Source organism: Trichoderma citrinoviride (assembly GCF_003025115.1).
Source record: "Trichoderma citrinoviride strain TUCIM 6016 unplaced genomic scaffold BBK36scaffold_8, whole genome shotgun sequence".
NCBI lineage: Eukaryota > Fungi > Ascomycota > Sordariomycetes > Hypocreales > Hypocreaceae > Trichoderma > Trichoderma citrinoviride.
In genome coordinates this window covers 450,453-462,385 of record NW_020194716.1, presented here as the reverse complement: position 1 = coordinate 462,385, position 11,933 = coordinate 450,453, and the positions used below count along the sequence as shown (strand labels likewise).

The window sequence follows — 11,933 nt, the reverse complement described above, 5'->3', positions numbered from 1 at the left end:
GGAAAGAAAAAGAAATGTTTGCAAATCTGGTTTACACAGCTTACACTTCTGCTGAATTCGTCATACCTACAGAGAGGAAAGGGGAAAAAAAAAAGAATCAGGAGGCTGTGAATCCGAGTGTTGGTGTAAGGTGGAAGAAGGTGGTGGTGCAGGTAATACATACTGTATCACACGATTGTTGTCGCATCGCCGGCCGGAATCAGGCCAGGCATGAAACCACATCACATCAGAGTGAACAAACACGGGCCCTCTCCCGACGCATCAGCAAACAAGGGACAACTGCCGATGGATCTGTATGCATGTATGCATGTATGTATGAGTCTGAAAATTTGTGACAACGCGTGCATGCTGGCTGGCTGCATGATGCACATGCGGCATCTACTCAGACTTTCCATCTTGCCCCGTGTCAGTGTGCCTCCCATCGACTAATAAGACACCAACACAACTGCCTCTCTCCCTTCTCTCCGTAGACCAGTACTAATACCTCTCCGCATGAAACCCCCAGACACAAGGCAAATACTAGTAGTAGTAGTAGTACACAAGAATAACCTCGGGTGAGAGAAAGACGCAGCCCCAAGCTAAAGACCACACAAGACCCAGACCTCCCCACGCAAGGCCACCCTCCCCGCGTTGTCCCGTCGAATCGGACGCCGCGGCTAATTCGCACGATCCCTGTTCATGTGTCCCCCCCAGGCCCTCTTTATGTGGGTTGTGTGACGGTATGTCAAGGAGCAACGCTGGACTAACCTCGACTCATATGGTTCGACTGGTGGCTCAACCTGTATGTATGTACGTATTGTAGCAGCGGAGAACTGGTGTTAGCTGGAGGGAGGGCGGATGGACACATCCGGGGCTCTCACATGATTCCCCTTTTGTCTCTCTTTCTCTTCTTCTGTCCTTTCTGTGTGTGGATTCATAATGAATGACTTGAGCTGAGCCACCATTACCTGACACCCTTCTTCCTTTTCTCCTTTTGAGAGAACGTTTATATAGCCGGTGGCGTACCCCCAGCCCTGCCTCGAATCTTCGAATACATATACATACTAGCCAGACCCTTTTAGACACGAAGCTTTCCATTTAACCAACTCACTACTATATTCATTACGTTTTGTCTCATATCGTGAGAAGCTACCTACCTACCGAACAGCAACCGCCGCCACCACCACCAAACAAACAGCTACAGCAAAGCTCAAGCTCACACACGCTTGATCGCTCCGACTTTCCTACATCAATACACAAACACCCACTATTCGCAAGCAATCAAATAACATCCCACACGACAAGATGAATTCGACAGTCAGAGGCTTCTCAACCGCCGCAAGAGTGCATCCCTCCATCTTGCCACATCTCCACGCCTCGCCGCGCCGCGCCCCCATCCGACGCTGGTAAGTTCAACCAAGAAATTACATGTTCTCTCTCTCTGCGCACAGGGAAGAAAAAAGAATAGAGAAAAGAATTTGCAAAGTGGGAAATTGATATTGACTGAATTTTCCAAAAAGGGTAAAAACAGCCATCATCATCTCCGCCGTCGGCTACGCATCCAAATCCTACCTCGACCTCACCCGCTACTCCCCGTCTTCCCATCATTCCTCCTCCCCTTCCCACCACAGCCACAGCCACGGCCACAGCGCAAACGATAAACTCCGCGCTGCCATCGAAGAACAGGACATCAACGAGTCCCTGCGGCGGCAGCGCATGATGGAGGACCTCTACGGCGGCAGGGAGAGCCTGGAGGATCTCGAGAAGGGCGTTGCCGAGTATGCGAGGCGGTGATAAATCCCCTCATGCATACACAAACAAACACCAAACAGCAACACGAACAACAAAAGGGGAATGGGGATGAATGAGATGGGAAGATATTGGGGTTGCATCGGGGCTTTCGGACAAAGGTGGGCCTTTTGAGCGAAGCATATTGGGCATGTGCGTTTTCATTTTCGGCGACTGGGCATTGCTAGGTATCTAACCTAGGTGGTTTCTTTTGTTGGGCTGCGATGGGAGGGATCATGAGATGGAGTCGTTTTGGCGTTGTTCTTGCTTCTATTCCTACTTGTATATATTGGAAGCAGCAGTGGTCGATGGCTGCACGATTCACCTCCGAATCCATTGCCCTTTTCACATGTAGATCTCACAATTCTGACTCTCTGTGAACATCTTGAAGCAAAAGGCAGCTAAAATTCGGGAGATTGGTGCCAATAGCGCAATTCGCATCGATACTCTGTCGATTGTTCATCTGGCTGTTCCTCTCCGGCCAACTCCTATCCTGCTCTGTGTGCATATGAGATAGCAACTCCTCCCTTGAACCTCGCCCCAGATTCTCTCCACCAGTCCAAGCTCACTGATATCTGTGGTGTTCTCGCCATCTCAGCAAAAAAACCTTGGATCTCCCGATATTCGTCCATCACTCCATCACTCATGGACCACCCAGCTCCTTGCGCTTCACCTTGTGCCTCGCCGCCAGCGCCTCCGCCAGCTTCCTCGCAAATCCCTTGGACACCTGCGCCACAAACTTGGGCCGGTTCATCACCTCCTCCATGTACCCGTCCCACGCGTCGTAGCAGACGCCCTCGACAAAGTACTCGATGATGCGCTCCGCCAGCTCCTCCTGCACCGCGTGCCCCTGCTCCAGCGCCTCGTATCCGTCCGCAAAGTCCCTCATCAGCGCCTTCTGCTGGTCCTTATCCGCAGCCGAGCGGAACAGCGCGCGGTGGCCGTCCCCGATGCTCGTCCGGATGCACTTGAGGATGAAGTCGCCCATCTGCGCGCTAAGGAACCGGTCGCAGAGCTTGTACACCTCAATGTAGTCGCGCAGAGGCGTGCGCAGCGCCTTGGCCTCCGGATTCTCAGATGGAGACGGCGGCGTGTGCGGCATGATGGATGAGTAGCTGTACGCCACGCCCAGGTAAAAGGCCATGTACCGTGGCTCGATGTCGTCGAAGCGCACCACGCCATCCGCCTCGGCGAAGGGCTTGTTCATGCAGGTTTCAAAGTAGTCGGAATGCTGCTTGATGACGCTCATGTGGACCTTGAAGGTTTCATTCTTGCAGATGATTTGGGCTGATGGCTCGTCGGATCTGCCTTGTCCGTCAGTTTCCAGCTACTAAAGCAGTTGGCAAGGCATCAAGAGGCTTAGCAGCCCGTTGCCAAACTCAGAAGACGGGCAGGGGAAAATTTCACGTCAGGTTTATGCGAGAAGGACGTGAAAATACATACGCAAGAAGCCAAGCCGTGCGATAGTCGGCCAGAAGCACCGAAGAGCCTCTATCGTCCGACTGCGCAGTTTTGGCCCTCTTTCTCGCCGGCGCCATGGCAAGAAGCAACGGAAGACAGGGCAGATACAGGTGGTGCAAAACTATGGGCACGATGTTGATCTTTGCTATGGAGCTGGAAAGGATGAAACCTTCTGCGGCGAGAGAGGTGCGCTGCCTCTGCGGGTGAGGTTGAGCCTCGACGAAATCGAGGGCTGAGGTGCGTGCGTGCCTGATCAAAATTCTTATCCGCCTGGAGATGGTTAATCCGGGGTCAGAGTGCCTCGGCCTCGAGGCAGCTGTCGTTACCTACTCCGTTACGAGGGCCAAGTGAATGATCGATAATGGGTCCTCGAGCGTGAGTCGTGGGTGAATATCGCTTGGCCGGAGCTTTCAAGCGAGCGCAGCCAGGGCCAGCTGGCAGGCAGATGCCAGTTGCCAGAGAAACATGCCAACTTACACGCATCTCCAGCAGAGCACCATGGGACCGCAGCAGCAGATGAAAGATTGTAGAGCATCATAAGCGCCCTGTCTCCCATTTCTCTTCAAGCTGTGCACTGCCTTCATCGCGCCCTGACCTTGCGAATCACCACTTTGCTTCCCTCCAGGTCCCAGCCAACACCATCTCTCTGAGTCAGGTCCGACCATTTGGAACCCGTAGTCTTTTCCAAAAAGTCCAGTTCGACCGACAGATATGTCCTCCCAAAGCACTTGAGCGCGTGCATCCTCACGTCGCCCTCGGCCCACTCCATGAGCTTTGCTCGGTGCCCGTCCACACTCCTCTTCACTTTCTGGAACAAGACGTAGTTATCGTGTGCCAGTGCTGTCAGTGCGGCATTTACTTTCGTATCTTTGAGAGCGTAGTGCTTTCGCAATGCGTAGGCTTCCGCCAGCTGCCCTCGTCGGCAAGCGGTGTCCAGCACGAGATAGGCCACCACCTCTTGGAGCTCGACGGATGTGAGTGGCTGCTGCGGGTGAATCGAGCGTAGCAGATGGAGTATGGCCGGGTGGTATGATTCGGGATGCTTGACCAGCATGGACAGTCGGATGCAGAAAAGATAGGCCTGGACAGCAAAGTCGTCGGCCCGCTTAGTAGCGACGATGCCCTCTCTGAGCTTTCTGAGAGCAGCCATGACATCAGACAGAGCCTTGGTATTGGCAGGGCTCTGGAGTGATTCATCAGTGACTGTGGGCAGAACCATGCGAGGGCTGGCCTGAGCAGGGGCTGGATTGGTAGGTGAGATTACCAACGACGAGAACCTTCGAAGCAGTTCATCCCGCTGGCCGGCATCAGAGCAAAACGTCATGTACCGCTCTACTATCTTGGTATAGTAGCTCTCTTGCGTCTTCAAATCCAGCAATCTGACACACAACAGTCAATGGGAGTCCTTGGTAGCACACAAGGTGCAGCGTGTAAGGCATCTGCTCTGCCAGCTCACCTGGTGTCGCCCTTGGACGGAAGGCCGATGCTTTCGAGGGGGTCTTGCTCGACGGGCTTGAGGCGCCCCCACGGGCCCGAAGGATGTCGTCCGCCTTTCGTGGGCATTATGCCGTATACTTGACCATGCCTTGCTGAACGAGGACGGAGAGACGAAGTGTAGAGAGGAAAGCCCAAGTAAACAAACATGAAGATATCAGACAAGTGAAGTTCCCCGCCAGAGAGCCCCAGGCAAAAGCTTATCTAAGCGGCAGTTTGTTGGTCAAGCACGACCTCGGGACCTCGACACAGCAGCTACATTCACCAGGAAACGGATTGCATGGGAAATCAATGGAAAAAGACGAAAAGATCAGAGAAACAAATAAAGACTTCGGCAAGCTGAACACTGGATTGCAATTCTCTCAAAACCAAGGGTTGGATCCTGGAAGTAGGCAATACATTACAGCCAAAATCCAGTCTACCGAGGGCCAACTAGATACCTCGCCTTACCATCATGATGCCTCATACCGCCTCCCTTTGGTTCAATGTGTATGCACTTCGAGGTCCATCAAAATCATTGAGTTCACGATGGAATATTGAAATAACGAATGTTTGCACCAGCTCAAGTCACAGGCCAAGAGGTCGTCGTCGAATTTGGAGAACCGAACTGCCAAGAGAGTGCGGGAAACGTCGGCAGAAGACCCCGGCAGGCCATGCTTTTCTCTTCCGGTCATTACTGACTGAAGAATTAGACATTGGCAGAACCGGAGGCCAATTCCTCGGCAATCTGCCTCAACAGGCGGTGTATTTGTGTGTACCCCAGATTGCATAGCCGTATTCATGTGGTCGTTTCGATAGCACAGCCGGTTCCATGTTCCGAATAGCTTCGCTCCGCGCCGGCTCCAAGGTCCCTGCATTGGAATAATTCGGGACGGGTCCCATGTTCTAGGCCTTGTCTCCGCTGCTGCTATCCACTATGATCTTGGTATTTTTGGAGCATCACGTCTCTACGGTATAACCGAAGTTGAAGGTGAGGCCAGTGGTTGACGTGTTTGCTCGCCATGTCTGTAGCGACACCAGACAGCAGCAAGGCAGAGGGCTATCTATAATATTGGGCCGCACAAGAGTCAAGTCCCGTCCTGTCCACAATTGACATCATGTACATGTCAATAACAGCAGTCGTCGACAGCAAATCATTGCACATCATTAGCAATTCCGGCATCCCGCATGTTTCCGAGGCCCCAAGCTCCAGTTGCCGGCCAGAAGGACTGGAGCAGCGCTGAGGTCACACGCTGGAGCTGCTCTGACCGAAGCGCCCCGCTCTGTCCCCTCCTGGCTTCTACGGGCGTCTAGATTAATACCTGTACATCACCTCTGCCGGCCCGTCGATTCCTTCTCCTTCATCATTCTTCCTCGACTCTGTCTCTGTATACCCAACCACTTCTCAACCGCCTACCATCCAACCAGCAGTTCAGTCTACCATCTCCTGTAAGTCTCAGCCATGTGCCTCTAGCTCCCTCGTTCTACGCCCTTTTCCCTCTGCCCCTCCGCCATCCCACGTTGCCCCTCCATCCACGCAGCTATTGCCCCACCATGATGTCTTCCAGCAGCGACAGAACGGCCAGCATTCGAGTGACGAGGACGGGCTGGGAGAGTCGGAGCATCAGACGGGGGGAACGACACGATCAATTCGACCGAGTTTACATGGCGACGATGATACTGGCAAGAGAAGATTGCTGTGGAATTGGTCGAAGGAGGCAATGACGACAGCGGCGGGACGAGGCAAATGGCAGCTCGCTCGCCTTTGCCTCAGCCATGGAGTGGCATCTCCACTCTCACCGCGCTGATGGACGCGGCACTTGACGCAAATCGCAAGCCCTGCCTTGTTCCGTCAACGGAGCTGCCCCTCCCTGGCACCCTCCTTGGCACCCTCCTTGGTCCCCTCCTTGGTCCCCTCCGTGGTCCTGCCATCTCCCTTTATCGATAACTCAAAGCTGAGGCTCGAGATTGAAAAACCCCGCGCTCTTACGAGTAGCCATTACCATCCAGCAACTAGCTTTTTTCCTCACTTTTATCACCTCTCAATCACACTATTTAGGACCCCTCAGCTTGCTGACTTGGACTCTTCCATCCGCCCTCTTACAGATCCTACGAATTTGCTTCAGACATTCAATTCACAATCTCGCAAAAATGGGTGCTACCGATGTTTTGAGCCGCAAGTCTGGTGTCATCGTTGGTGATGACGTCCTGAGACTCTTCGAGTACGCCCGCGAGCACAAGTTTGCCATCCCCGCCATCGTACGTATCGCGAACAAAAAGCTTCTAGCTTCCCTTCTTTGATAGCTCTGCAGCTAACAGAAGCTCTTCCAGAACGTTACCTCCTCTTCTACCGTCGTTGCTTCTCTCGAGGCTGCTCGCGATGCCAAGTCTCCCATCGTCCTGCAGATGTCCCAGGGCGGTGCTGCCTACTTCGCCGGAAAGGTACAGAAAACGCCTCATCGAGATTGAACTATCTGTTCTGAAATCGCATTGCTAACTCGGAACAGGGCGTCGACAACACTGACCAGGCTGCCTCCATCGCCGGTGCCATTGCCGGTGCCAACTACATCCGATCCATTGCCCCCGCCTACGGCATCCCCGTCGTCCTTCACACCGACCACTGCGCCAAGAAGCTGCTTCCCTGGCTCGATGGCATGCTCGCCGCCGATGAGGCCTACTTCAAGGCCACTGGCGAGCCTCTCTTCTCCTCTCACATGATTGACCTGTCTGAGGAGCCCGTCGACTGGAACATTGAGACCACCGCCAAGTACCTGAAGCGCGCTGCCCCCATGAAGCAGTGGCTCGAGATGGAGATTGGCATCACCGGAGGCGAGGAGGACGGTGTCAACAACGAGGATGTCGACAACAACTCCCTCTACACCCAGCCCGAGGACATCCTCAACATCTACAACACCCTCGCCCCCATCTCCCCCTACTTCTCCATCGCCGCTGGCTTCGGCAACGTCCACGGTGTCTACAAGCCTGGCAACGTCAAGCTCCACCCCGAGCTGCTCGGCAAGCACCAGGAGCACGTCAAGGCCGCCATCAAGGCCAAGGAGGACAAGCCCGTCTTCTTCGTCTTCCACGGCGGCTCCGGCTCTTCCAAGCAGGAGTACCTCGACGCCATCAGCCACGGTGTCGTCAAGGTCAACATGGACACCGACATGCAGTTCGCCTACCTGTCCGGTATCCGTGACTACATCCTCAACAAGAAGGACTACCTCCTGACGCCCGTTGGCAACCCCGATGGCGAGGACAAGCCCAACAAGAAGTACTTTGACGTAAGTTGATTCACCTATACACCAGACAATTGCTCAAGACCAGTGACTGACTGCCATATAGCCCCGTGTCTGGGTCCGTGAGGGTGAGAAGACCATGTCCAAGCGCGTCGCCGAGGCTCTCAAGGACTTCAACACTGCCGGCCAGCTGTAAACGTTATTCGCTTGCTTTATCGTGCGAGGTCGCTTCCAAAGTCCATCTGAGGATGCTACGGCTTTTCTTGCGTTGAACTGTCTTGTTTCACTACCCATCTTGTAGTATCCTACATTGAAAACCTCTGGATTACTCTACTACCTATTGGCATATCTAGAAAGGGGGCATCCGCGGGCTGGCTTGTGGTTGGCTGGAATGAATGAAAAAAAGTCAGAAATGATTACAATAAAACTATAGTAGTGACACTATTCATAGGATGACAATGCAAAAGAAGTAAAAAGCGCACCTTCATCTCTACATTAGAATAATTGCACTCCCGTGAACCATCAGCGTACTCAAAACACCCGTAGGTAGAGTTAAACCCATCATGCTCTTTGCATGATCCTGTGATCCGTATCTTCTCCATCAACGTGAACCGCGGAAGCACATCCAATGCTTGCCCTGTATTCGCCCAAAAACTGCTCCCTTATTGAGCAGAGCTGTTCAATTGCAGTTATCTTTTGTCCCTCTTTTTGTCCCTTTTCCTTCTTTTCCTTTCTTTGCTTCTTGCATATATATATCAATTGGAACATTGCGCCGTCTATTCGTGCCCAGCTCATAAGGTATAGAGCAACCCTCTTACTGACCCAGCATCTCCTTTTCGATGCGCGCAATCTGCTCCTCGGTGAGCTTCTCGGCGTCGGCCTTGGCCGCCTTTGCGGCGTCGAAGCGCCACAGGCCGCCCGTCTTGTCCCGCTCGCCGTCGAGCGGAATGCCGGCGGCCTTGCCGAGCAGGGCGAGCGTCTCGTCCTCGGCGACGGCGTTGAAGTAGCGGCGCTCCCAGGGCTGGCCCTCGGCGGACTCCTTGGTGCGCAGGTTGCGCTGGGCCTGCTCGATCTTGGTCTTCTCGGCGGAGACGGAGTCCATGTCGCCGCGCTGGATGGCGTCGGCGACCTTGCTCCAGGCGCGGCGCGACTCGAGTGGGTGCTGCTTGTCGAGGGGCGCGACGGCGAGGTCCGTCTGGCGGGTGCCGGCCGCGTCGTAGGTGGCGACGAGGGTGGCCTTTGAGTTCTTCTTGGCGGGGCCCTGGTAGATCTCAAACTCCTTGGTCCACTGGCCGGTGACGTTGTAGAGCACGTCCTTTTCGTTGTCGGTCGGGTAGAGGGTGGCGACGACGGTGTTCTTCTTGCCCGAGAGCCAGCCCTTGCCGCTGTAGTCGATCTTGGCGGTGTAGCCGCTGGAGCTGGTGATGAGGCTGGAGCCGTCGAGCTCGACAAAGGGCGCGCCGAAGATGAGGCCCTCGATGTGCAGCGAGGGCAGGGTGATGAGGTAGCGCTCGAGGTGCTTGTCGTCGCCGGCGCCGACGGGGACGGTGAGGACGGCGTGGCCAATCTGCTTGACGATGATGGTGCTCTTGAAGGTGGCCTTTTGGGCGTTGTAGCCCTCGAGCTGGATGCCCGTCTTGTCGTTGCGCACGCAGTAGGCCGTCGCGGGCGGGTGGTGGCTGACCTGCTCCGAGACGAGCGTCGTGGTGCCCGCCTCGTCGGTCCAGGTGCCGAGGAAGAGCTCGCCGAGGAAGGGGTTGAGGGGCTTCTTCTCGTTGCCAAACTGCTCGCTGCGGGAGGCGTACTGGTGCTTGAGCGTGGAGAGGAACCACTTGAGGACGAGCATGGCGCGTTTCGCGGGGTCGGACTCGGCGGCGGCGGCCGTGAGCAGCGGCGGGTGCGTGGCCCAGTAGGAGGAGAACTCGGTCAGGGACTGGGACGAGAGGATGAAGGGGGGCGCCGTCAGGGAGGAGAGGTCGCCGTTGAAGGAGGCGATTGACTGTTGCGTTTTGTCTTGTTAGTTATCGAAGGGAATTTATTTTCTGCGCAATTGGCCGCGTACGAACCTTGAGGAAAGCAGACCAGGTGCTGCTGCCTGCTTGTGCGTCCGCCATCTTGAGCTGATGTTGTTGAGGGTTCGCTGGGTTGCGCGTGGGAGGAGAGATGTCGGAGGGAGGAGTGTGTGCGAGAGGAGAACGCGCACAGGACAGACGCTCGCTTGTGTCGGTTATAGGAGGCCGAAGAGCGGGAAAGCTAGTTTGAGCGCCAGGCGGAGTCGATGATGCGACTGAAAGGATAAAATAGTAGGTAGAAGTGGTGATGATGGGAGCAGTAAGTATGGCGTAATGATGAAGGTGAACAAGAGTATGCAGATTACAAGGGAGGGGAAGAATATGGGAGCACAGGTGAAGAAGAGAAGAAGGTGAGGGTCCAAAAAAGGGAGGCAAGAGGATTGCGGACTCTGTCTCGAGAGGTTCTTAGTAGATGAGATGAGATTTGGTGGTTCCCGTTCTGTTATTAAAGGAGGCAAGCCCACAATCCGGGTTGCTGCGTGTGCGTGCTGTGCAGTGCAGGCCCTGTTTCGGGACTAGTTTCTTCTTGTCAGGCAGGATTAATTCCAGGTTGATTTTGGGTTGATGCTTGCTTCTTGAATCAAGGCTTGTTATTGTTAGCACGCACCAGACGATTCGAGTCCAACCAAATAAGCTTGACAAGATGCAGAGGGTATGTTATATGCTTAACGAGACGATAAGGTAGACGAAAGAAAACTACTACCCCTTTCAAGTGGTGTAATCGATGCAAGGCACAGCAAAGAACCAGCCCGTCCGGTTCGCAGGCGATAACACCAAGGCAACTTCACGCTCCAGCACGTCACTCACTTTTGGCCACGCGACAAGCCTCCATCGTCATCAGGGGAGATCGATGTTACCCGGACTGGGTGCGTGCCGTCCGTGTGGGGTGCGTTAACCTGGAACTCTAGTGCGCTCAGGCCCTGTTGGCCGCTGCGATTGGGCGTGCGCGGCGCTCAGGGCATTTGATGCTGTAGGGGGCCCGAGGGCGCTGTGGCATGCAGGCCGACAGGGCAGAATACGAGTACGAGCCGGAGTCGCAGCGCGGGCTTTGGGGATGAGGGAGGGGGGGCGGATTCCGGCTGGATGGATTCCATGGATGTGGATGAACTTGGAGTGGTCACGATTTGTTTTGTTTCTCGGTTTCCCAGTCTTTGTTTTGGGTTTTGCATTGTGTTCGAGAGACCTGATGGACATAAGATGCTTATCATCAACAGGGCCGTTCCGTTGGTTCGCTGTTTCGAAGACTGCCAAAGACAGCCAACAAGTTGCAGAAGAGGGCAGCAGTGTACATAGTGTTCACGCCGTCTCGTCACATGGAAGCTGAGGCTAGCAAACATGAGCTCGTCATGATTCCCACAAGAGGCAATGTTGCATCGATCATGGAGTATTGCCTATTTCAAGTTCGGTTCGGATTTAGCACCCGACCTCTTTGCGAGGGCTGCATGCCTTGATGCCTTTAGCCGTAGCCGTCTGCTCTTTCACTCCAGCGCATACCCTGGAGCTTTGCTTTGCTCGCGTGAGCTTGTGTTCGACTGAGTGTAAGGCAGCGTCCTGGGACGAATGCCAAATCAAATGTAACACTTTCAAACATTCAGATTAATGAAGTAATCACATGAATGCACAGCATTGCATTAAGCCCAGATATTCCCGTCGACAACAAAACGCCGACCAATGTCAACTGATCTCGAATTCCCAAGTCAGCAAGCCGGGTCTACGTTGGCCCGAGATTCGCCCCTGTTCTGCCGGCACTGCGGCAGCACCTTCTGGGGCGTATCAGATGTCATCCGACGCCGCCTGTGAAGATGCTCGCGTCACTCTTTCAACCCAAGCAAGCCTCTCCATAACCGCAGCGACAATTCGTGACGAGCACAGCCCAGCTGGCCGCGTCACACTGCTCAAACACCTGTTTAAGCCAGACTCTCCA

The 11,933-nt window shown here is 54.5% G+C and overlaps 4 protein-coding genes across 4 annotated transcripts; 2 read left to right on the top strand and 2 right to left on the bottom strand.

The window, feature by feature from the left end:
* Window positions 1-1,284: 1,284 nt before the first annotated feature.
* On the top strand, window positions 1,285-1,774 carry BBK36DRAFT_1202288 (hypothetical protein; the record flags this gene model as incomplete). The annotated part of the gene is made up of 3 exons (XM_024897211.1): window positions 1,285-1,385; window positions 1,500-1,574; window positions 1,629-1,774. The coding sequence occupies 3 exons, from the start codon at window positions 1,285-1,287 to the stop codon at window positions 1,771-1,773; spliced, it is 321 nt and encodes a 106-aa protein (XP_024748956.1).
* A 636-nt stretch (window positions 1,775-2,410) lies between these two features.
* Window positions 2,411-4,791, bottom strand: BBK36DRAFT_1169345 (hypothetical protein; the record flags this gene model as incomplete). Its single annotated transcript, XM_024895301.1, has 4 exons — window positions 2,411-3,071; window positions 3,211-3,269; window positions 3,836-4,607; window positions 4,685-4,791. 4 exons carry the CDS (start codon window positions 4,789-4,791, stop codon window positions 2,411-2,413), a joined length of 1,599 nt encoding a protein of 532 aa, XP_024748955.1.
* Window positions 4,792-6,852: 2,061 nt separating this feature from the next.
* BBK36DRAFT_1164422 (hypothetical protein) lies at window positions 6,853-8,133 on the top strand (the record flags this gene model as incomplete). Its single annotated transcript, XM_024894643.1, has 4 exons — window positions 6,853-6,960; window positions 7,033-7,143; window positions 7,209-7,982; window positions 8,044-8,133. 4 exons carry the CDS (start codon window positions 6,853-6,855, stop codon window positions 8,131-8,133), a joined length of 1,083 nt encoding a protein of 360 aa, XP_024748954.1.
* Window positions 8,134-8,751: 618 nt separating this feature from the next.
* Window positions 8,752-10,051, bottom strand: BBK36DRAFT_1120891 (Oxysterol-binding protein; the record flags this gene model as incomplete). The annotated part of the gene is made up of 2 exons (XM_024890754.1): window positions 8,752-9,936; window positions 10,004-10,051. 2 exons carry the CDS (start codon window positions 10,049-10,051, stop codon window positions 8,752-8,754), a joined length of 1,233 nt encoding a protein of 410 aa, XP_024748953.1.
* Between the last annotated feature and the right edge of the window lie 1,882 nt (window positions 10,052-11,933).